The 23789-nt window shown below is 28.6% G+C and overlaps 1 protein-coding gene across 1 annotated transcript in view; it reads left to right on the top strand.

Annotated features, from left to right (window-relative positions):
- The window catches only part of LOC107439003 (nuclear pore complex protein Nup133), a gene marked incomplete in the record, with an annotated part of 54695 nt that overhangs the window by 26430 nt on the left and 4476 nt on the right, over positions 1–23789 (top strand). The window contains 15 exon segments of the mRNA XM_071186501.1: positions 301–388; positions 1007–1049; positions 3140–3232; positions 5495–5630; positions 6836–6939; positions 9099–9205; positions 13283–13382; positions 13474–13593; positions 14219–14359; positions 16663–16861; positions 18119–18252; positions 20230–20269; positions 21130–21308; positions 22364–22439; positions 22541–22602. Of these exon segments, the coding sequence (XP_071042602.1) occupies positions 301–388; positions 1007–1049; positions 3140–3232; positions 5495–5630; positions 6836–6939; positions 9099–9205; positions 13283–13382; positions 13474–13593; positions 14219–14359; positions 16663–16861; positions 18119–18252; positions 20230–20269; positions 21130–21308; positions 22364–22439; positions 22541–22602 (1622 nt within the window).

Genomic DNA, 23789 nt, shown 5'->3' with positions numbered 1-23789 from the left:
CTTAAATATTAGCACTAAAGCAGAATAAATATTTAGTTATTCGAAACACAAGAAGATTAAAAAAAAAAAAAAAACATTTCCCCTCATAACAAAAAAAAAATTTAGAATTTATTACAATTTTGGAATACTTGTATGAACTTGTTGCAATTTTGGAATACTTGTATGAACTGATTGCAATTTTGGAGTACTTGTATAAACTGATTGCAATTTTGGAATACTTGTATAAACTGATTGCAATTTTGGAATACTTGTATAAACTGATTGCATTGAACATTAAAATCTAAATTTCTGACTTTCTAGGAACATGTGATGGCTTGCCTCTGTTTTTTGCTAAAGATTTGGGAATCATTTGCTTTCAACCTAATCAAAAAGCTTTCAGTGATTCAAGGTGTGTGAAACATATCATTCTCTTAACAGTGTTATAGGATAATTAAGAGTTCTAGCACATAAAATGATGAACATTATTAAAATTAAGTATTTTGAGCATCGATGTTTATTAAAATTCTAATTAATTAACTATCAAAATTTGATGTTTTTTAAATTATATATTTATGTATGAATTTTCTAACTTCTATTATAGAATGTAGAACTGCATCAATTTCAACGTTTTTAGACTCAGGAGAGTTATTTTAAAAAATTTATGTATAAAAAAATTTTGTTTTAAAAAAAAAAAGAACGCACTTTAAAGTGTCAGATTAAAGAGTGGGGATTTTGTATTAATCTTTAATATTTGCTATTCTTAACAAAAGTATTTTTTAAATGGTTGCCTAAATTTAATGCTATGTAAACAGAAAATATAAATATTTATATAGACATAAAATTTCTCTGAGGAAACTATCGTAAGTTGTGGCAAACCATGATTATTTCTTGTTCTCATAAAAAAAAATCCTCTTGTATGTTCACATTTTTTTTTTTAATACTTAGGGTTATTGTATGTTTCTAATTTTTCATTTATATAAAATTCATTATTTATACATGTAAATACAAAGTTTTGGATTTTTGACAGGCTTATGCAGTCTATGAAAGATGTAAGCATCCGTCAGTCAGATGTAAGTATTGAACCTAAATTTCCAACATTTAAAAGGCCTTTCACCTTCCGACTGAACTCAATTGTCGATAGTTGGAGGCAGGGATAGAAAATTATAAATATAATTACATTCCTTTTATTTAATTTTACAAATAAGCTTGTGGTGCACAATTACTCTATTCAGCTGTATCTTTTGATGCATGTAAAATGCAAGGCCATTACTCAATCAGAATTTGAGATAGAAAGTGTGCTGTAGTTTAGATTCTCTATTAAATTAATTTTTCTGACTATTAAATTTTTCTGATAAAATTATTCTACTACAGTTCTCCAATCAGCAAATTTTGAGAGGTGGTTAAATAGTTAACAGTTGTCTGATTTCAGATTTTTGACAATTATAATTGTTTTTGTGTAATTAATATTCAAATAATTTTTAAGCATTATTGAATTTAGTTTTTATCAGTTTAATTTGTAACAAAATTAAACTTTAAAAAAATTTAAAACCCACTGATGTCCAGTTTTAAATTACCGACCCAAAGCTACAAATCACGTAAATTTATTGATTTAAAAATTTGTGGAAAAATCCATTGAAGTTCTAAAAATTATCAAGAACTATTTTTTCTAATCTAATAAAAGCAACCCCTTTATTTTCCTCAAGTTTCAAAAGATATTGTGTTGTTGAATAATACTATATCATCAAAAAAAGAAGAAAAGTATCAAGATAACGCAATTTAAAAATTTAACCTAAATTCATGATTTTGAGGGTAGAAGCTTCTGAAGACAAATATAAGAATGACCACCACTTTATTGTTGTTTTACTTTGAATATATGGACTGATTGTAAAGACACGGTTCGCAGTAGGACACCGAAGTCAAGCATAAGTGGCTGCTGTCAGTAAGCGGGTGCGTGATCAGCCTGCGTAGGGACTGAGGGTGCGCGATATTGATCCTCGTTAAACTCTTCTACCGTAAAGTGCTCAACTTCATGCTTAAGTCGTCAGGCTAGCAAAGCAGGGGAGCCATCCCCTCTGCAGAAGATCAAAATTGCAATGGCATGTCTTCGGACCATCCTCAGGGATGTTTCTCAGACCCTCGCCAATAGCCTATTGTGCAGCTCTATTGCAGCGTAACTAAAGTACCTACCTTCCTAATTTGAATGTAGTAAAAAAATAAGATGGAAATTGTTTGTCTTTTAAAACAACTTTGTTTATATTTGCATAATTTTTTCTTTTTTATTGAAGTTAAACATATAAACAATAAAAAGTTGAAAAAATTTATTAACACGCAACTTCAGTTTCTGTAAAAGTTGTTGTTTCAATCGCTTCTTTGAGATATTTAAAGAAGATTACTGTTATGTTACACAATTCTTCCTTCACCCACTCTCAGTCTACTCAAATTTTCAACCTGCATTCTTCTCCACTTGGTGAAAAACCCCGAATTGCATGTGGCCTTCACGTGAGACATAATTGCATAATTTGCCAACTCTACTGGATTTACTAGTAGACTGTAAGATTTTTCCTGATTTAATTAAAATTCGCCTGGTTTTTGTACATTTTAAAAAATTCCCTAAAATTGATTAATTTTCCTAAAAAAATCCCTAAGTAGAATTTTTGTACAGATAATTGCTGCTTGAATATTTAAATAAAGTATTACTAATGCATAATAAGACAAACCTCATTTATAGCAATCAGTTCAAAACATTTTTTTGTTATAAAATGTTCAACTTATTTTTATTCGGAACTCTTTTTTTTTAAATAATTAAAAAAATCTTTCAACTATCTTTGATGAATTAAATGATGCCTTTTAATATTTGAGATTATGAGTATACATAATGCATAACTTTTCAAGTATGTTTAATGTCAATCAAAACTGGAGAATATTGCAATTATTCTATTTTGATGACTATAAAAATCCCTTAAATTCCCTATGTGTAAAATATTTAGTACATTATGCAACAGTTATCATGAAATTTATATTATTTCGTAAAATCTAATGGATTTTTCCCATCAATGTTGGCAGCTATGTAATTATATTTTTGCAATAATTTTTTTTTTTTTTCAAAAAATGTTAGCTTGCTTTTTGATTGTTAGTAACTGTTTCTGATTTTTTATTCTAGCCTAGCGAAGCACCCGAAAGCCTTTCAGCTCAATTGAGAACAGCCATTGGTTCTTATTGTAATGGTGACATGGTAAATATTATAGATTGTGAATTTGAATTTATTTGTGTTTCATCTTTTAAAAGAAACATCATTTTGAATTTATTTATATACCGTAATTTTGAGGAGAAACGCTGCCCTGGTATGTTCGCTGCGCTTTCAAAAATCAGCTACAAAAGGGCTTTTCATTCGATATGCTGCACCATCAGACAGGCTGCATAGAATTTTACTATACTAGCGCAGGTATTAATTACAGACTTAACGCGTGCTCTAAATACGCATAAATACATAATTTAAATAAAAACCAATCGAAGGATATTGAATATACAAAAAAATAGGAAAAATCCGAGTATATAAAATAGATTTTATTAATATAATTGTTATAAATGAAACAATCTTACTTTTAAATCAGCAATCCAAAATCTTGTTTTAGTAATAAACGATAAATCTAAACAAATTTTGTTCCAAAAAAAACTAAAGAATAATTTATTTAGATATCACTATATAAATATATATATATCTTGCATTTAAAATCCTTCAAAATTGGAACTCTCCATATGAGAGCAAAATGGGTTTATTAGTTCATTGTTTATTTCGGGTTTATCCCCATCACTCACACTTTCAGCATCACTTCCGCTTTTTTTAAGCCATTTATCAGTTTCTTTTTCTCTTTTAATTGCTGACAGCTTAAATGCAGCTGTATGACTTTCCCTTTTAATGGGAGGCATTTAATAATTTAAATAAAGCAAAAGAAATATTAATGAAAGAAAAATATTAATTAAACAAAAACGCAACAGAAGATCGGAATTGAAGATTAAACGATAAAAAATATAAGCTGATTAGAATTCCTTAAGCATTTTGATTTCAAATAAAGAGAACAGAAAAAAAATTGAAATTAAAAGAATTTTAAGTTTTTTTCTCTATAGAGTACACAAGAAGTTGGACAATTTTGCATTTTAGTACTGAATATCTTTGTAGATATGAACTGTTTTTTCTGTTATAATTTCTCTTTATCACTTTTTTTTAATGTGTTTCTCTGAACTATTTTTTTTTTCATGATTTCTGTAGATATGAACTTTTTATAATACAGTAGGGAACCGGAAACGATCGGGGTCATCACTATTCCGGATAACTGATTTTTCCAGTTTTCTGAATCGCTACAAAAAGCCGTTTTTTTATTGTTAAACCCAACTAAAAAGAAATAATTTTCGGAAATAATCTTAAAAAGAAGAAAAAACGATGAAGTACTATGAAAACTAATGATTATTTCCAAAATGATGGTAAGATAAATATCTTTCAAAATAGAAAGAAAAATCCTAAAATCTTATGAGGAAAAAAACTTTTTTTTCAAAAAATGGCGGGAAAATTTATTGAATTTCGTTCCGGTTTTTTGGTTTTCCGGTTTTCTGATTTCCGGATAATGGGTTCTGTACTGTAGTTCTAATAGAACAATATTTAACGAATAATATTGACTTCAGATGTTGGTTTATATAAAATTTCCATAATGCATTTTGTGAAGGGAACTGTTTGGACAAAATGCTGTGAAATGGCTCCATATTTAAATGTAAACAAATTGTTAAATTGCAAAGCAGAAATAAATTTAAAAATATATTGATGTATAATTAATTGTCTGGAATTATTTTCTTTTGCTTAGTAAAAATCTATTAAACAATGCTTGTTCAAGGGTTTTTAGATCACTCTGCATTTGCCTTTTGGCACACTTTGAGTAAAAAAAAAACTTAAAATAGCAAATTAAATATTATAGAATATTGACACTTTTCTTGAGGGTTAAGTAACCATCCTACTTTTTGTGAGAAAAGGAGAAAACAGGGATGTGATTCTTCCGCGGATCCGCTGATTTCCGCTTTTTTCAGATTTTTCCATATCTTCCGCTCTTTTTCCATAAATTTCCGCGCGGAAAAATTTTTTATGCAGTAAATGATATTTTGTTGAAAATTTTTTTCTTTCGCGGAGCAAAAGTATTGGAACCCCCCATAAACCTTTCTTCACATGTCAATCTGCTGGCTGGGGTGGTTGACCTTGGTAAAACAATGCCGTCATCTACTACACTACTCTCTTATCTTTTCAGGGATGAAAGACTTTTTCCGACCATAAAACTTTTGGGGAGTCGGACTTGCGACGAACTCCCCCTTGCAGTAGCCTCCTGAAAAAATTATCTTCAGAAGAAAATGGGTAGAATTTCGGCATGTACGCCGTAGCCATGACAACCGCGACTTGCGCTATAGATTGGAAAAAAGAAAAAAAGTCCTAAGCAGTTTCGTTTCGGCCGCTGATATTTGATTTCTTTTGATTGGCTNGATTATAAATGATGACATTTTAAAGTTCAAATCTAAAGGTGCAGATCTTGATGAAGCTGTTATTTCACTTAGTTTGGGAATTATTGATGACTACCCTGTATCCGATCCAAGGTGGTGTGAATCAATTCCTTCCAGTAAGTACCACCATTTCTTTTATTTACCATTATATGTGTTATAAATATTTTTTGCTTTAAGCCTAAACGTTCAAAGGGTTGTTTGTGAATAAACAGCCCTTTGAAATCTGTAGAATTATTCTAGTGCAAAACAGAACAAAAAGTAGAAGGATTTGCCAGTACAAATTGTAGAAGAGTGCATAATACACAGAACTGGAGTCAGAATTTTCTTAAATTTCCCACATTTTTAACTTTTGTTCTAGTTTTGTTCTCATTTAGGACACAAAAATAATAATTCAGGCGTTTCGATTTTCTCGAATGTGTGGAAATTGAACTAGGGGCCATCCTAAAAATAAAAAAAATATTTATGTTCGATAACATGTTTTCTATTGATATTTGAGGCAGCTGCAATGATGTGCTCATGCAGTGTTGTATGCATTGGGGTATCTGAACTTCGTTTTTGACATTATCTACTGCTACTGTGTCAAAAATAACAGATGTTAAATATGCTTCCATTGTTGAATCTCTTCAGAAACAAATGTATGCAGTAGCTATTAATAGCAGCAACAATATGCAGATGCGCAACTTTATGACATACTTGTATCTGGCTTCAACAAGCAAGCCCTCAAAGTCAAGGTATTGCTGCTTGCTGCTCTGAATTTAGATGCACAATCTGCCTATTAGTGGATATTATTTTATAATTTATTATTTTATAATAAAATAGTCGGTCGAGGTTTAAAAAAGGGTTTTCTGTTATTGTTTTCAAAATGAAATTTTTTTCAAAAATATATACAAATTTGACTCGTGTATTTTCAAAGGTTTCATAAATTTGGTAACAGATAGTTCTTAATTTTGTATAAAAATATCCTTTAATAGCACTTTCTGTATAACACTATGTCAAGTAAAACACTAGCTCAGAATCATTTAGTCATGCAGATTGCAATGTTGGCAGGTATGAAATTATAACAAAGAGAAGTTCATTTCTATGCTTACTACTTTTTGGTTACAACAATATCAGTTTCTTAAAAATATTACTTAATAGGAAAAATTAACTATGGCCTTCTAACCGAAATACAATGAAGTATCTGTCATTTTGTTTGTGTTAACTTATGTATTAATTTTTGCACTAGTTAATTTTAATATATTCTTAATTATTCTTGTGAACTAATTTTGTCTAATTTTAATGTATTCTTGTGAACTCATGAATATTGTATTCATAATTTCAGGCTCAGTTTCTTCCTCTTTAATCATAATGTATCAGCTTGATGATAAGCTCAAAGCTCATGGGTGTCTGCTTAATTTCCTCAACACATTCCATCTGCTCGACAAGGTACCTATCAATTTCCACCAGATTTTGTGAGACCTTTCAAATATTCTTTTTCTATGACACCCATATGAAAATTTGTCACTTAAGACCCCAAGTTTTTGCCTAGATTATCTATATTATATAAAACGCTAATACGTACGTATGTATGTATCAATAAAACCGATGATATTTCTTTTCTCGCGCTGGCAACAGTTTTCATTTTTAATTGATTGGATTCGGCGCGCAAGAGCACGTAGTGAGCAACCAGATAACAATAACCAGAGTGAGCATTATCAGGTTGTTCAATTCAGATTCATGCACTAAAAACATGACAATATTTAATTTAAACTCAATTAGGAATTAATTAATTAANGTTTTTATTTTTAAAAGATAAAATATAGTTACTTACTTCAAGAGAAAAAAATTCCAAATAAGAAGAAAATATGACTGATTTTTTTTTTCTCTTATCAAAAAAATTTCTTTAAAAATAAAAATTGGTCGAATTAAGTGCCGAATTACTACATATTTATATTTTATAAATATTTTTTTTAATTTTATTTATTTATTTTTTGGAAATTACCTCTTTTATTTAAATAAGAAGATATCAGTTTATAAATCGCGTCCATAACAACGATGCATCGGCAAAAATTAAATATACTAAATTAATGCTTTACAAATATTACTAAAATTAAAATGTAAATTAAAGTATAACAAAGTGAGAAAAAATGTGAAAGAGCTATCAACCACGCTGTTTGACGGGAACTAGATCGAGATCTACCCACTTTCTTTAAGGGGTGGTTGGCTATCGGCGCCATCTTTTGTCATAATTTGCAACTATTTTGATTTAAAAAAAAATTTCTTTGATAAATGTAAAATTTATTTTTAAAATATCGTAAGCGCCGCAACCGGCATAAACGCCGCAATTAAAATTTTAAAACTTTTAAACTCGTAAACGCCGCGGCGTTTCTTCCATAAATTACGGTAATCATCTAAAATTGTTTAAATGATCCTTTTTCTTTTCTTTCTTTTTTTTTTTTTTTTTTTTTTTTTTTTTTTTTTTTTNTTTTTTTTTTTTTTTGTGTAGAAGGTTTTTAAAAGTTGAAGGAGTGTTGCCTTTTCTATCTTACTTACATAATAAAAAAGAAAGTTTTTTTTTTCAAATTCAATGCTAAATATAAGTTTTAAAAAATAAGCTTTTTAAAATGATAATTTTTTTTTATTGTAACAAGCACAAGGACCTCTAAATCCCCAGGGGGGTGTAAAGCATATTCCTTGCTTCCCACACTTTTATGACCCTGCTGCCATTAATAAGTGCTTGTAATAATATAAGTTTACAAAAGAATCTTGAAAAACAAAGTGCATAAACTATTATTAAAATAATCAACAAAAAAAACAACTTTTTTTTATGATAGCAATTATGTTATCGAGAATGTAAGTGAGAAAAATTTAATTTTCTACCTCTTGGGATTATATAATTTAATTTTCTTTAAATATAAACTTTTATAATGTATGACCAAAACTAATAGAAAATTTAAAAATGATCAAAAAATTTTTTATCAAATGACATGAAAGTATGTGTATGTACTTCGTTTACATCAAACAGCTAATAAAGTGTAAAAAGTGAAAATAATAAAAAAGGAATGTGTAGTAACTAATATTTTTAACCTTAACTCTAATAGTTTTTGATAAATTGAGTTACGCGGTAAAAAATAAAATAAAGTTCAACTTTGATGTCTATATCAAAGCTGAGTGTATTCATCTGATCAGAAATAGAATTAAAAGTTATTGAAATGTGCAATTTTTTAGTTTCTGCATTAAGAGAAAGTAAAGCTTAAGCAGCAAAAATATTCCGCAACAGTGCGAAAGATAACAGTAATTTGTTTTCAGTATGTGATAATTTGTTATTTTAACCACCTAAGTGGTTATATAGTGGTTTGAAATCCAATTTTTTCTTTAATAAAAGTGAACTCATAAAAATTAGTTGCAATACAATACATATTTTTTTGCCTTTCCAAAAGATTACAAAAATTTATTTTTACCTAAGCAATCACTTTCTGAAGGTATATAAATCAAGAAACGAGTCTTAAAATATTTAAGTTATGAGCTAAGGATATATTATTGAAGTTATTTTTGAAAAAGTATGTAAAAGGTTGTCCACTGTATTATATTATTATTTTTTATAGCTATCTTTATCAAAAGTGGGTGATTATAAGATATCCACTTGTGCTCTACTTTGTGAACATGCTGAGAAAATAATGGCTGCCAAGTCACTACGCTTATTTTTGACTGAGTAAGTTTTATTCCAAGAATGCTATTTATTTAAAAAAAAAATTCATTTCATTTAAATAAAAAATAAGGAGTAACACTTCTTTGATCTTATGGCTCTAATCAATCTAAAATAATAACTTTGAATATTACGGCCTTTCATTATATAGAATTTTGTATTATATAAATCAGTGGTTTCCAAATATAAATCAGCCTGCCGATATCTGCTATTAGGGGTATTGCAGAAAATGGGAAGGAAAGCGGTTTTTCTTCCCACGATTTCCTATATTTCTTTTTAGAACCAGTAATGTTTCTTAAAGTCTAAAATTAATTTTTTGTCCAATTATTTATTAATATTTCAGTTATTTTTATGAAATGATTTAATAAAAATATTTTATTTCAAAATTCACTTGCTTTATTCCCCATAAAATGGTACTTCTTGGCTTTTCATATTATTTTTTTTTAATTAACCATTTGTACTAAGATGCTTCGTAATTCTAGATGGTTTGCTGATTTCATTAATTTTCAAAATTGAATATTATTTATCTTTGCATGCAATGCAAGTATTTTTTTTTTTTTTTCAAGAAGTGAAAACCATTATGATCAAACCATGCTACTCTAATAATAGAGAAAATGAATGAAGCAATAAATATAGCAACTTTCATATTTCTTAAACAAAACCAAATTAATTAACTTCATCAACCAACAAAGTGTTTATTTGTTACTTACACAAAATGATCAATTCTATATCATGCAGTAAAAGATTGATTTCTATTCTGAATGCCAACGCTATGTATGCCCATGACCGCATATTATTACAACTGAAAGATGGAGAAAAAAATTGTAAAACTACTTCTGTTGACTGCATTCAGATTAACTTTTATATGAATGCGGAAAGTATGCATCCTTCTAAACTTCATTAATTTTTAATCATTTTGATAGGTAGCTATTTTCCTACTTATGATTATGACTTTATTTGTGAGACACTCTTGCTGATTCATTAAATCAGGGGTGATTGTATTCCGGGTGCCCTCCTCCGTCATTCCAGGTTTATTCATATCATCCTTCTAGGTCAAAAAACTGAGAGCAGGGCATGTGATTTGTCTGTGAATTTTGCGTTTCTCGATTCCATTGATTTAGACTTCTGCAAATCGAAACTTATAATCTGACGAAATTTTCACTGTGATCTTAAATTTAAAGTAAGAGCCAAAACTTAGAGTAGGAATTACGAGTTCCGGAATCTAAAATTTAAATTTTGAAACTTTCGCTAAATCTCGTTAACTGGACGTTTACATGTTACAAAACATTTTTTGGGTTTCTCAGTTTTTTTTTTTTTTTTTTTAATATTTGAAACAACATAGAAATCCTCTAATATCGCGATTCATATTCACATGATTTTAATATCAAAAATCGATTTTGGGATTTACCTGATTTTAAAGTTACACATTGTAAATCATATTCTCGTTATTTAAAAATCAAATATCGGAATTTGTATTTTAGTGTTCTTAAAGTTCAGTATCGCAATTCATATTCACGCAATTTCAAAAACCAATATCGTTATTCTTGTAAGAAAATTAGTTACCATAAAGTTGCTATATTCTTCATTTGTAGGTAATTTTATTATAAATCTTAGTTGAAGAAATTATATTAAACATTTCAAGCATAGTATACTCTCGATAACTCAACCTTGTTGTGTCAAAAGTATTTTTTTCTACTTTTTAGAACACATTTAGTTCTTTTATTGTCCCTTGAACTTTAAGATATCGAGAGTTTACTGTATATGAATTGATATTGACTTTTTATTTATAAAATTATCATTGTTTTTGTTTTTTTTTTCATTTCGTGACACAATTAATTACCTCTTTAAAATATAAAGAAAAATACTAATGAAAGGCTTTGTTTGCATAAGTGTGAGTAACACTGGGAAGCTATTTTCTCTTGTGTGTTATGCGTTTGTTCAATTGATCCTTTTACATAGAGTTTATTTGTAGTTATGAACACAAAATTTATAAATTTATATATTTTATTTATATAAAGACATAAGTTTCAATTTAGGGCAATTTCTTTACAGCAAATAAAATTTTGAAAATCTTATGCACTTTCCCACTAAGACTAGAAAAAAGTGGCCCCATAAAGGATTAAAGAGGTTTGGATGATCAAAGTTCTACTGTAACTGATTTATTGGCTTATAATTTTTGATTATTACAGGGATGTGATTCTTCCGCAGATTAGCAAATTTCCGCTTTTATTCTTCAGATTTTTCCCGCTAATTTCTGCTGAATTTTTTTTTTTTTCTTGCACAAGTTAAAATATTTTATGAGGAATTAAATTTTCCGCGAAGCAAAAGTATTAAAGTCCTCATTCCTCCCTCAAACATTGATTTTCGTATTTACCTGATTTAAAAGTTAAACGTTGCGATTTTTAATCAGGCGATTTAAATGTCGTACATTGCGATTCTTATTTACGAGATTTAAAAATCCAATATCGCGATTTGTAATTAAGCGCTTTTAAAACCCTATGTAGCAATTCGTATTCACGCTAGCTTAAAATCCAATTTCGTGATTCTTTTTTGCTGTTGCAATATCAAACATCGATTTTCCTATTTATACGTGCCTTAAAAATGAGTGGGATTCGTATTCGCGCTATTTAAAAATTACGCATCGGGATTCGTATTTACGCGATCTACAAATTACGCATCATTACTTGTATTTTCGCATTTTTTAAATTCGATATAGAGTTTTATATTCACGTGATTTAAGAGCCTCATTTCGGGATTCCTATTCTCTTAATTTAAAATCATGCATGTGATTCACATTTATATATTCATGCAATTTTAAAATTAATCATCGGGATTTATAATCACATGGATTACAAGTTTGAAAATTGCGCTTTTTTGTCAAATTTTTGTATGTGTGTGTGTATATATATATATATATATACAGTGCCCGTCGTTTATTAAAATCACTTTCGTTTTATGCTCTTTTGATTTTATTAAGAGGCGATTCAACATTTGAAAAATAAAAACAAATTTTACGATATATTCTAAATGCACACACTTTAAAAGCTGAAATAATGACCACATTAATGCTTTATTAACTAATTTAATTACTTTAATAAAGTAAAACCCTACATAAGATTAAATTTACAAAAGTTTTGCAAAAAACCGATCAATGGTTGCTTGAGTTGCAGTATTTAAAATTAACTTTTCAACATCATTTGAGAGTTTATAGAAGTTTTTATAGTTTTCGATATTCCTCCTCTTTGTTCTAAAACTTGCCGCAATACATTAAGTGCTTTTCTGACTTCAATTGAAGATGGCACTGATGAGTTTATGTCATCTTCTGAGTCTGATTCCTCCATTTCTTGATGGGAAATAACTTTGCAATTTTTGATGTCTGTAATAATTTCAGAATCAGATTTTTCTCCTGATGTTTGCAGGTTATTGTCAATAGCTACGTAACGTGAAAAATTCTCTTCCATTTCATTTTCTTCATTGCTGATCATTTCTTCGAAACAGTTATGAGCCCCATCTCCATCTCCACTGAAGCTTCACGTTGACTACATTTAGGAAGCTTATCATAGTTTTGCGACACTTTGAATTTATCTTTAAGACTCAAAACCTTCTTTTTCGGCATGCTGATAAAATTTAACACCAAACGAACTTAAAAATGATATGTGCTCTAACTCTAACTATAATTTACTCAAACGGCTTAAATAATATGGAACATGAGCACAGACAGTTTTTGGAAATCTATTCATGTTCTCTGTTAAGATAGATAACAAAAGAAACTTCTCTCCCTTCTATGGTTCATTCAATAAAAAGTAAGATAAGAATTCGACCCCCTGTTGAGTGAGATAGGTTTCTCCAAACTTCATTCAAGTCAAGGAATTAACATTGATAAATTGATTTCTATGAACTCGCCGCTTACCANAATTTTAAAATTAATCATCGGGATTTATAATCACATGGTTTACAAGTTTCAAAATTGCGCTTTTTTGTCAAGTTTTTGTATATATATATATATATTCATTCTTGAATTTCCTCTTTTTTTACTTTCCAACTACTCTCATCCCTGTTATTAAGTTATATATATTTTTCCAGTCATAATAACGTGATTGAAATAGCTGTAAGAGCTGCTTTAGACAAAAGAGGTATTGAAGTAAAAAACCATTTAACTCCTCAAGATGTTTTCTTCAGAGAGGTAACTTTAAAACTAATTAAAATATACTTTTGAAATCTTTCTTTCAAAAATACATTATCTGTTTCATTTTTTTTTTTTTTTCATCTTCCAGGTTTCGGCATTTTATGCTATTTTTTCATCACTCATTGACTGGGAAGAAGAACAACTGAATGCTGATGAAAATATGAATAAAACTATTGGTGCCATCATGACTGTCAATAAATTAATTGTGGTAATTTTTAATTCTTGATACCATTCAGCTTCTTGAAATCCTTATTTTCCTTTTTAGTTCCAGTTATTGAGATACCGAGAGTATACTGTATTTTTTCTTCCAATAGAAGACACTTTTATTTTAGCTTTTATTTTGGATAAGAAGCATTCACTCAACGAAATTAATTCTCTCAGGGTGTGCAGCGTTTTTAAAAGTGCTTATTTTTTATTTACGTTTTTTAAAAGCCCTTAGAGGTGCTTTTTTTTCTGGGTTTGCTAAGAGTGCTTAATTTTCTTGCTTTTAGAAAGAGGTTTTTTATCTTTGCCATGTCGATTGTCGTTCGAAATTACAAAAAAAATACATGATTTTCAAAAACTTTTCCTGCAATGTTTATCAGAAACTAGTTATTTTATCAAGATTATGTAAAGTTTTTGAATTTTATTTATTTTATATTTATAAATTAAGAGCTTTAAACAATAGGGGGGAAAAAATTATTACTGCAAAGGTCCTAATTATGATTTTTTTTTTTGGAAAGTGATTAAAAGTATTTCTTGAGTACCTAAAGAGTACTTAAAAGGTGCTTAGTTTTTGTTAAAAATCTGGCTATGCACCCTGTCTCTTTTAAAATTTTGTCTCTTTACAATAGGGGATGCTAGATTCTGTGTTAGAGTATCGTAAAACCAATGCAAAGATGTATGGACTGAATGAACTCTGTTCAAATGTTGAATATTTGCCTTGGACATCAAGAGAAGGCAACTCTGGGATTCGTCAGCATCTAAAAAAGCAGGTATTAATTCTGTCTTTTTTTTTTTACTTCTTGATAAGTATTTTAGAATATATTTATTACATGGCCCAGGGTGGCATCCTATGTGAAAAGAGTTGTCTGCTACTTTTTTAAAGGAAAAAGTAATTCATGCTTTTTTCCAAGGTATTAAAAATACTTTAATGGATGTTACATACCTGACAAGTTAAGTCTTCTATCATTTAATGAAGACTCTTGTATTTTACAACTGTCTCCTGTTTACCCGTATATTCTCAAATTTCTTCGAATTTGTTGAAGAAATTTTTTTTAAAAAATGGCGAAAAATATCCGCTGGTGGCTAAAATACTTTTCTTATTCCTCAATAGATGGTGCTGTTGCCAGTACTGTTGTTGAGTGTTAATAGTTTAATTCATTATAAATAATGGTTTAAAAAAATCTTCTTTAGAGTAAGATTTAAATACATATTTTTTACTTCGCTAAATGTGAGTGCTTATATTATTTTCAATTTTGAACTTCTCTTTTTGACATACATGATGTTTTAAAACACTTTACTCGTAGCTTAAAAAATGTCGCTAATAAAACATCTGTTATTTTATTTTTCCAATGTTGGTAGGTATGAAGTTTTTGATTGGCTGATAATGGGATTTTTACACAAACAGTACATTTTTTCCATGAGCAGAAAAGATTAAAAGAATAAAGTTAAAATACCAACATAGTTTTTCTCTGAAATAATATTTTTAAAAGTGCATTTAGTTAGATTACACAGAGCAAACATAAAAATGCATAGCTTGAATGAGTATGCATTTTTATAATTATTAAATAGTATGTACTTTATGTACCTTTTCATTTTGTAGTTTGTTTGTTTTTTTAACTTCATCAACTATATTACAGCTCTTGAAGTTAGACGTTTTAGGTGCACATTGGTTTGTCTTGAAATATGTTTTTTATTATTTTCAATATAGAAACTCAAAATTTTGGACTCTCCCCATCACTATGCATGCCTTGTCTTGCTACATCGTTGTAGTTATATAAAACTGGTGCTATTGTGTTTAGTAGCATATAAACAGGGTTTTTAAAATTTTGATAAAATTCCTGAAGATTACTTTTTTGCAGAGTTAAAAAAGACTAGGCAAAATATTAATAAAAAAAAACAATGGTCTCTCACTCATGTTCAATTCAGACTTTTAGAAACATCTTCTTCCTGCAGTGAACTGATCGTAAAGTCACGGTTCCCAGTAGAATACCTAAGTCAAGCATCACTGACTGTGGTCAGTAAGTGGGTGGGTGACCACTTTGATCAGCCTGCATAGGAACCGAGGTGGGCGATATCAGTTCTCATTAAACTGTTCTACTGTAAAGTGCTCAACTTAGTGTACAGGTTGTCAGGCTACCAAAGCACAAGAGCCATTCCGTCTGCAGAGCATCAAAATTAGGATGGCATGTCTTTGAATCATCCTCAAGGATGCTTCCTAGACAGTCTCCAATAACGCATTGTGCAGCTCTAGTGTGACGTAAATAAAAGTACCTAACTAGTATTGTCTTCCTGTTCCTCCCATAATGCCAATCAATATAACTTAATACATCGGTTAACTATTCAACTTTGATATGTGTTAGTGGACTTGGTTTATATGCATCATGGCATTGGTGATCTATCTGTGTCATGGTTTGTATGTGTCAAGTTTGATTTGTGTCATGGTGACCACCCTGTTATATTTTACACCAGAATTTTAATATGCAGTATACTTTCAATATTTCAAAGTTGAAGAGGATGCTAGAAAAAATTTCGAGATAGCGAGATTTCAAGATAACAAGTTCAGAACTAAATAGTATGTTTTAAAAAGTAGAAAAATATATTCTAAAATATTACTCTAAAAGGTAGAGTCATGAAATAGAAGAATATTTTATATGTATGTAATGATGATAGTTGACCATAACTTAAATAAAACAGTGATAATCTTGTTTTTAAAAGTAAAGCAAAAATAATTATTCATTAAATAGAAAAGAATTGGTTCATAATGAACTTACATTGGGATTTTTGCGAAAAAATTCATTTTCTGTTTCGAAAAAAAATTGGACATAGCAAGGTTTTAAGAAGAAGCCCTTCAACATAGAAATTCAAATTAACATTAGGTGGATTTGTAAGGCCAATTTTTATTTATTCATTTATTTATATTTTGTTGATATAACAAAGTTTCTCGCAGGAATTCTAGATGTCGAGAGTATACTGTATTTGCTATGGGGTTTTAATAACATGCAAGAAAAAAAATTTCATTCTTATATTAAGTTTTTTGTTTGTTTGTTTAGCCACATTATTTTTTATTTTTCAGTTAGAATTGAATGTGAACTACTCTTTTAAAATAACAGACAATATACAGATTCAGGGAGTTCTCTTTCAACAATATATGGACATTTTGGATTTCTATTTAAGCAGTTTCAAAATTCAGTTGGAATCTCTGAAGGGAGAGAAGAAGTCACTCCTTTCAAAGGAATTTGAACTGATTAGATCGCATTTCTTGAACCCTCTATGTAAGTACTCCAAATCTGTCGTAAAAGAGATGTCTAAAAAAAATTTTACTTGTGATGTTTTGATTTCATTAAAAATCTTTATTATTTCTTACACTTTCTTTTCTGCCAATACATGAATTCGTTAACTTTCCTTGGCGAAAAAGTATGCTAATGTATGCATGTACACTCGCATTTTTGATTTCTTGGTGGACGGAAATGTCCTGTGGGGTTTAACCTGCATCCACACCCTTTGAGCCATTTTTTAAATTTATTATTTTATTAATTCATATGTACATTAAAAATGATAAACATACCTGCCAAGTCTCTTGTTTTTTAACGAAGACTCTATTTTACGACTATCTCCTGTTAACAGTACATTCTTAAATTTCTTCTTATTTGTAGAAGAAATTTTTTAAAGGAATAAATTTTTTCTTTTATTCCTCAAAAGATGGTGTGATTGCCAGTACTACAGTATGTTGAATATTTATAGTTTAAGTAATTATGAATAATGGTTTAAAAAAGTCTTCTTTTGATTTAGATTTATATACATATTTTTTACTTTGCTAAATGTAAGTGCTTATATTATTTCCAATTTTGACTTACATGGTTGTGCATGATATATCAAAACTTTTCTCGATGCCTAAAAAATGTTGCTAAAAAAATCTTCGTTATTTTATTTCTCCATTGTTGGCAGGTATGGATAAATCTTTTTTTCTTTAAAGCTCCATCTACTTCAAAAATAAAACATTTTTATTATTTATCGTAATTTGAATCTTTATTAATCATAAGTTATGGTTTTTGATAAATAATTGCTTGCCTTTCATCACTGCAAATTAAAATATGGACAATTAGAAATATATCAATCGACAAACCTTTTTTCGTAATAACTCTCTTTTTTCTGTTTAACAAAAACTATTTTAGCTTTAGAAATACAATTTTTTTTACAGTCTATTCTTACAGCTAAATTTTTGCAGCACCTTTTCTTCCTTTCTTTTTTTCCACCTGCCTAATTCATTTAAACAAAATTTCTGATAATCAGAATAATTAATTTTGATAACCAATTCTCACATCTAAAAATGTACAACATGTTTCATTTTTTTTTAAAAAAAAGGTTTACAAGTAAACTGAAAATTACAAATTTTGACAGTATAAAATCCTAGTTTGTTTAACTGTTTTTCAAAATTTACACAGCTCTATGTCAATGATTTTTAAGTTTGTGTGATTCATCCCACAAAATCATAATTATTGTTTTCAATTAAAAATGAATTATATTTTTAGTGTCAGTAAATCAGTATGAGCGTGCTGCATCGCTTGCTGAGAAGTATTTAGACTTTGACGTTCTCATACAGATCTGTGAAATAACTGAAAATGTTGATAGACTTCAAAGATACATGCACCAATTCAGTACACAGGTCAGATATTTTTTTCTTCTTTCAGCTAGATTTTCTTATTTATTATGTTTCTGTTTTTTTAGTATCATAAAAACTATTTTACTAATTTGTTTTGTTGAAATTGTATAAAATTAAACTAGATACAATATATTTTGCAATCTTTACAACTTTATATTTCGTTCATCAGAAGTTGGCACTTGGCTCCACCTCCTCGGACGAAAGTTCATTTTAGCGTAGCAGGAGTAAGAGGAAAAACATTCTTGAAATTGAGACAACCCTTAATGCGTGCCAAATACAAACAATGAATTCTTTTTCAGTCACTTACTTTGCTTTATCATCTGCTATTATACCTTCTGTCACTCTAGCTAATTAAATGAATTTTAAATTTAAAAATTGCTGTTCTCCCAGCAAAATGTCTCAAAAAAGACAAACTGTTCACTCAAAAGAGAGAATTATCATCAAATTTATGAAATATTTGATGTTTAAAATAATGCAATAATAAAGAAATATTTTTGTCATATGATCGACAAATAGCAACCTTGTTCAGCATTGCTTACATCCTTCTCCCAAAAAAGTAGTATTGTTGGATACAACGAGATGAAGGCAGAGCCAAGTGCCAACTCCTGGTAAACGAACTATACTCTGTAAAATAATTTTTTTTTCATAAACTTTTTTTTTTTTTTACTTTTATTAATGATAATTTTGAATGAAACAATAATGAAAGGTTTTCATTTTCCTTGTTATTATTTTAATTAGTTTTTTTTTTAATTCTTTTATCCCATTTTAAATGTATTTTAGCCATAGAGCTAGCTGAAATGTAGGTGGAATGAATGTTGTGGATTTTTTTTTATGCTATGTGACCGAAGGATGGTTTTAGCTTTTGAAAGTATGAAACAAATCTACTAGAAGAGAAAACTTCTCTTAACTGTTCTGTCCTTCTTTCTCCGCCAATCGGCCCAAGAGACGGATCGCGTAACAGGTGGGAATTTGATGGTAAGAACATAAAAAAGATGGGAGAAATAAGACAGTAAACTTGCTTTACTTACTATTACTGCTCTATGGTCTTAGCATTTAACAAGTTAATTACAGAAACTGCATTACAATAAAACTAATTGGAGAGTTAAGAATATCTAAAAGACACTGTCAAATGACGACCTTACTACTGTACCTTCCTCTGTGTGACCTACTATATTTTTCCGTAGTGCTATTTCTCCCAGTCGAAACTACAGTTTCTTATCAAAAGTATATGGAAAATCTTTTGGTTATAAGTTTCATTAAAAACTAAATTTTTTTAACTAACTTTAGTATTGTAGCATTGCCAGAAAGAAAAAAATGTTTTGACTAATAAAATTTGTGTTAGCTTGTTAATAATCATATGAATTTAATTCCAATCAAGAATTTTTCTATTTTAGAAATTTTGTTGCATTTTAATGGAGTTCAAAGTTATATTTTTTTTATACGCATATTATACTTTTTTTAACTTCAAGTTTTCAGTTGTAAAATAAGTTTAAAACCATGTTCATTGAATATTTTACAGTTGCAAGAATATTTTTTTAAAGTATAAAACATGTTTTTACATATTGATAATTTTTTGAAAATTTGCATTGGAGTTTGCAAAATATTAAAATTTTTTTTCTTCTAATAAACTTATTGAAACGCAACAATAATTTTAAAAAACTATAATAAAAACCATTATTTTTCATAAATCAAGGTGTACAGTTGAAAATTGTGTCTAATCTTGAATTTTCATAATTACTTGTAAATGTTCATAATTTAAATTTTTTGACCAATTTTATTCGTTTTTATTTAAAAAAAATCTAAATACTTTTTTTGTCACAATATAAGCAAATTATATTTTTTGATATTGAGTAATATATTTAAATATTATAGTGTGCTTTAAGCATTTATTTATTAAATACTCTTATTGATCTATTTTACCTTATTGTTACATATTATTTTACTTTTAAATATAAACTTTCTTTACTATTTTATTTTCAGAAATTTACTGAATTTGTTTTCAAGTGGTACTTAGACAAAGGTAAGTTTTGTTTATTATACTAAATCTTGTTGAGTAACCAAAAAAAAAGTTTTAAAATACAGGGTAAAAAATTTTTGTAGAGTGTGTGAGCTACTTATTTCTAGCCGATATCCATTTATAAAATGCATCTCCCAAATTATCATGCATCATTCAATTATAGCTCCAAATTATATCATCTGCTTAAATCGATTCACACTTATGACTGCTCTTTCATTTGATATTTTGGTTCGTTGTTTCATAAAATAGAAATTTAATTGGTTAGGTCACAATGTATATACAGATCATTGTTTTATATAATATAGGTATTAGTAACTGGCAGAACCATGTTTATTTTCTGAATAACTAAAGTCATTGATATTTTTTTTAAATTAAAAAAAAAATGTTCTTTGCTGTAAACTTATCATAAAAACACACAATGGATCACTGAAGTTAAGCATCATGGCAATGGTCGGTGAGCAGGTGGGTGACCCCTTTGATCAGCCTGAGAAGGGACCGAGGTTGCGCAGCATGTCTTCATTAAACTGTTATTCTGTAATGTGCTTTACCAAAGTGTGGGTCTCCTCTGCATAGATTCAAAATTGTGATCATATGTTTTTGGATCATCTTCAAGGATGTTTAATAAACTAGTCTTAAATTTATAGATTGATTGAAATTATTTCCTAAATAATGGGCCATTGTGAAGCTATAGTGCAGCATAAATAAAGTACTAGTACTTGTACTACTCATAGAGAGTTGAAAGATTGAGTGTATATAATTTTGATTTAAATTATAGATTGTTTTAATGTATTAAAATGATATCAATAAGGCTTACATTTCATAGTTATATATCTGCTTTTTAATGTGATGTGCGTTGATTACAGGAAAGAAAGGTAAAATTTTCAACCAGCATTTGGGTCAAAGAGACGAACTGGGCAATTTTCTTCAAGATCATGATGGCTTGAAGTGGATTTATTATATTCAGGAAGAAAAATACAGTGAAGCTCATTCCACTCTGAAACAGTTGGCACTGAATGAGACGCAATTTCTGAACAAGAAGAAAGTATGGTTTTTGCAGAATGTCTTTTTTATTATTTTTTTTTGTTTAAACTATGGTTATATTACAGGGTGCATAGCATTTTTAAAAAGTGCTTAAGGGTGCTTATTTTCGATTGTCATTTTTTTATCTTTGTGCCAAATTATTAAATGTTTTTAGGATTTTAATAGTTTAGCTATAGCTTAGAAGAGTAAGAGCTTGAAGTATTGAATTCCTAGCTATTGAGCAAATTTTGCTTACTAAAGCCTTTGCTTTAACTTGGTTTTTCTCTGATAGTCACATTCGATTCTTAAAGTAAAATCGATGTCGTTCCTTTTTTTGTATTGAAATGAACTTGATTGCTAAATTGATTGCGTTGCATTTTGAAAAATTGCGTAAAGGTGCTTATTTTTGATTTACATTTTTTAAAAGCTTTTAAAGATGCTTCTTTCTATTCGGGGCTTGTTAAGAATGCTTACTATCTTTTAAAAGGCGATTTTTTTTTCTTCTTTTGTTGTGTCGATTGTCGTTTTAAATTACAAAAAATGTGCGATTTTCACCATTTTCTCTGCAGTATTTATCAAAAACTAGTTATTTTATCATGATTATGAAAAATGCTTAATTTTCTATCTTTTAAAAGGCGATTTTTTTTTTTCTTTTGTCGTGTCAAATTACAAAAAATGAGCGATTTTCTCTGCAGTATTTATCAAAAACTAGTTATTTTATCATGATTATGTAAAGTTTTTGAAAATGTTTTTGAATTTTATTGATTTTATGTTTATAAATTAATAATTTTAAACAATAGTAAAATAATTGTTATTCCTGTGCAGATTCTAATTCTGATTTTTTTTAAAAAGTTATTAAAAATATTTTTTGAGTGCCTAATTAAAAAGGTGCTTATTTTTTGTTGAAAACTCTGGCTACGCTCCCTGCAAACAGTATAAACTGATGATCTAAAAAGAAAAAATCAAAAAGTGAAATTCATTTTCATTTTTGAAATTAACAAAATAAAGGCTTACTTTATTTTGTTAATTTCAAAAATGAAAATGAATTTCACTTTTAAAAATATTAATTTTTTTCAGACACTTCTTAGCCTGAGTAAACTGTGTGCAATGGTGAGTGATGCACCCTCGCAGACTAAAAGCATGCAGATTGAAGGTAACACTTTTGACCGAATTCCTCTTTATTATTTATCTTAATTCTCCATTTCATTTTATAAATTGATTGAAAGCTGTGATTAACGTCATTATTTCTTACAGCTGTAAATCTTGAGCTACATCTCATTACTCATCAAGAAACATTGCCAGCATCTGTTGTTGAGGTGATTTTTTCCTTCTTTAATTTCATTTTGTTTTTAAGAATTTTAATGGCTATCGATTTCTGGTTACTATCAATTTCTGAGTAGTAATAATTAGTTTTAGAAAAAGTTGCTTTTTTTTGGAAATTAGGGTATTTACTGTTCTTTCATGCTTCTTTGTCTTGTGCAAATTAAGTTTGTTACGGGTTTAGAATATTTAAAATTGTGTCTTTTTTTTTTTTTTTTGAAGTAGAGTATTTGTTGTAATGTATGTTGGAAGGGTTATTAATAAAATTAGTTGTAATCGATAGTAATTACAAGTATTTGTTTAACAAGACACGTAAAAAGTTAAAAGAGATTTTTTTTTACTTATGGTGTAGAATTGTAACGAAATATTTCTGATAGACTTTATTCTTTTTTTTGTCACTTTTTTTCTTGTATGGTAATATAGATAGTAGCATTTTCTTTTATCATAACTTTTTTTTTATAAAAATACAGTAATGTGAAAAAGCTAAATTGAAGTTTTTAGCGTTAACTTTTTCATTTAGAAACAAATAACTATTGTTTCTTTCTATTTTTTTTCCATTCTTAAAAATCATTTAATTTATTGATGTATTTTATGGCGCAGCAGTTTTTTAAGTGTCTCTCTATCAGACTTTATTCATTTTTCTTAACAATTTGGTAATTGGAAATTATTATTTTTTTTCTGTTTCATTTTTTACTGTGACTAAAAAATTATTTGACACATATTGTCAGTCCCTTTAACAAATGTATTTGAGTGGACTGCTCGTAAAGACACAGTGCCCAGTAGAACACAGAAGTCAAGCATCACTTGTTGTGGTCAATAAGAGGGTAAGTGACCTCTGTGAGAAATCAGACTGCATAGGGATCTAGGGTGCTCGGTATCAGTCCTAGTTAAAATGTTCTGCCATAAAGTGCTTGACTTCGAGCGCAGGTCCTTGGGCTACCAGAGCAGGGTATTCTCTGCAGAGGATCAAAATTGCAATGGTTTGTCTTCGAATCATCCTCGACAATGTTTCCCAGACCGTCACCAATAGCCCGTTGTGCAGCTCTAGTGCGACGTAAATAAAATACCTACCTCTTTAGCAAATATTGCAAGGTCATCAAACTCAAAAATAGTTTTTTTTTTTTTCTTTTTTTTTTTTTTTTTTTTTTTTTTTTTTTTTTTTTTTTTTTTTTTTTTTTTTTTT

Source organism: Parasteatoda tepidariorum, chromosome 10 (genome assembly GCF_043381705.1).
Source record: "Parasteatoda tepidariorum isolate YZ-2023 chromosome 10, CAS_Ptep_4.0, whole genome shotgun sequence".
NCBI classification, from domain to species: Eukaryota; Metazoa; Arthropoda; class Arachnida; order Araneae; family Theridiidae; genus Parasteatoda; species Parasteatoda tepidariorum.
The sequence above is the reverse complement of the archived record's forward strand: the minus strand, read 5'-3'. Positions and strand labels throughout refer to the sequence as shown.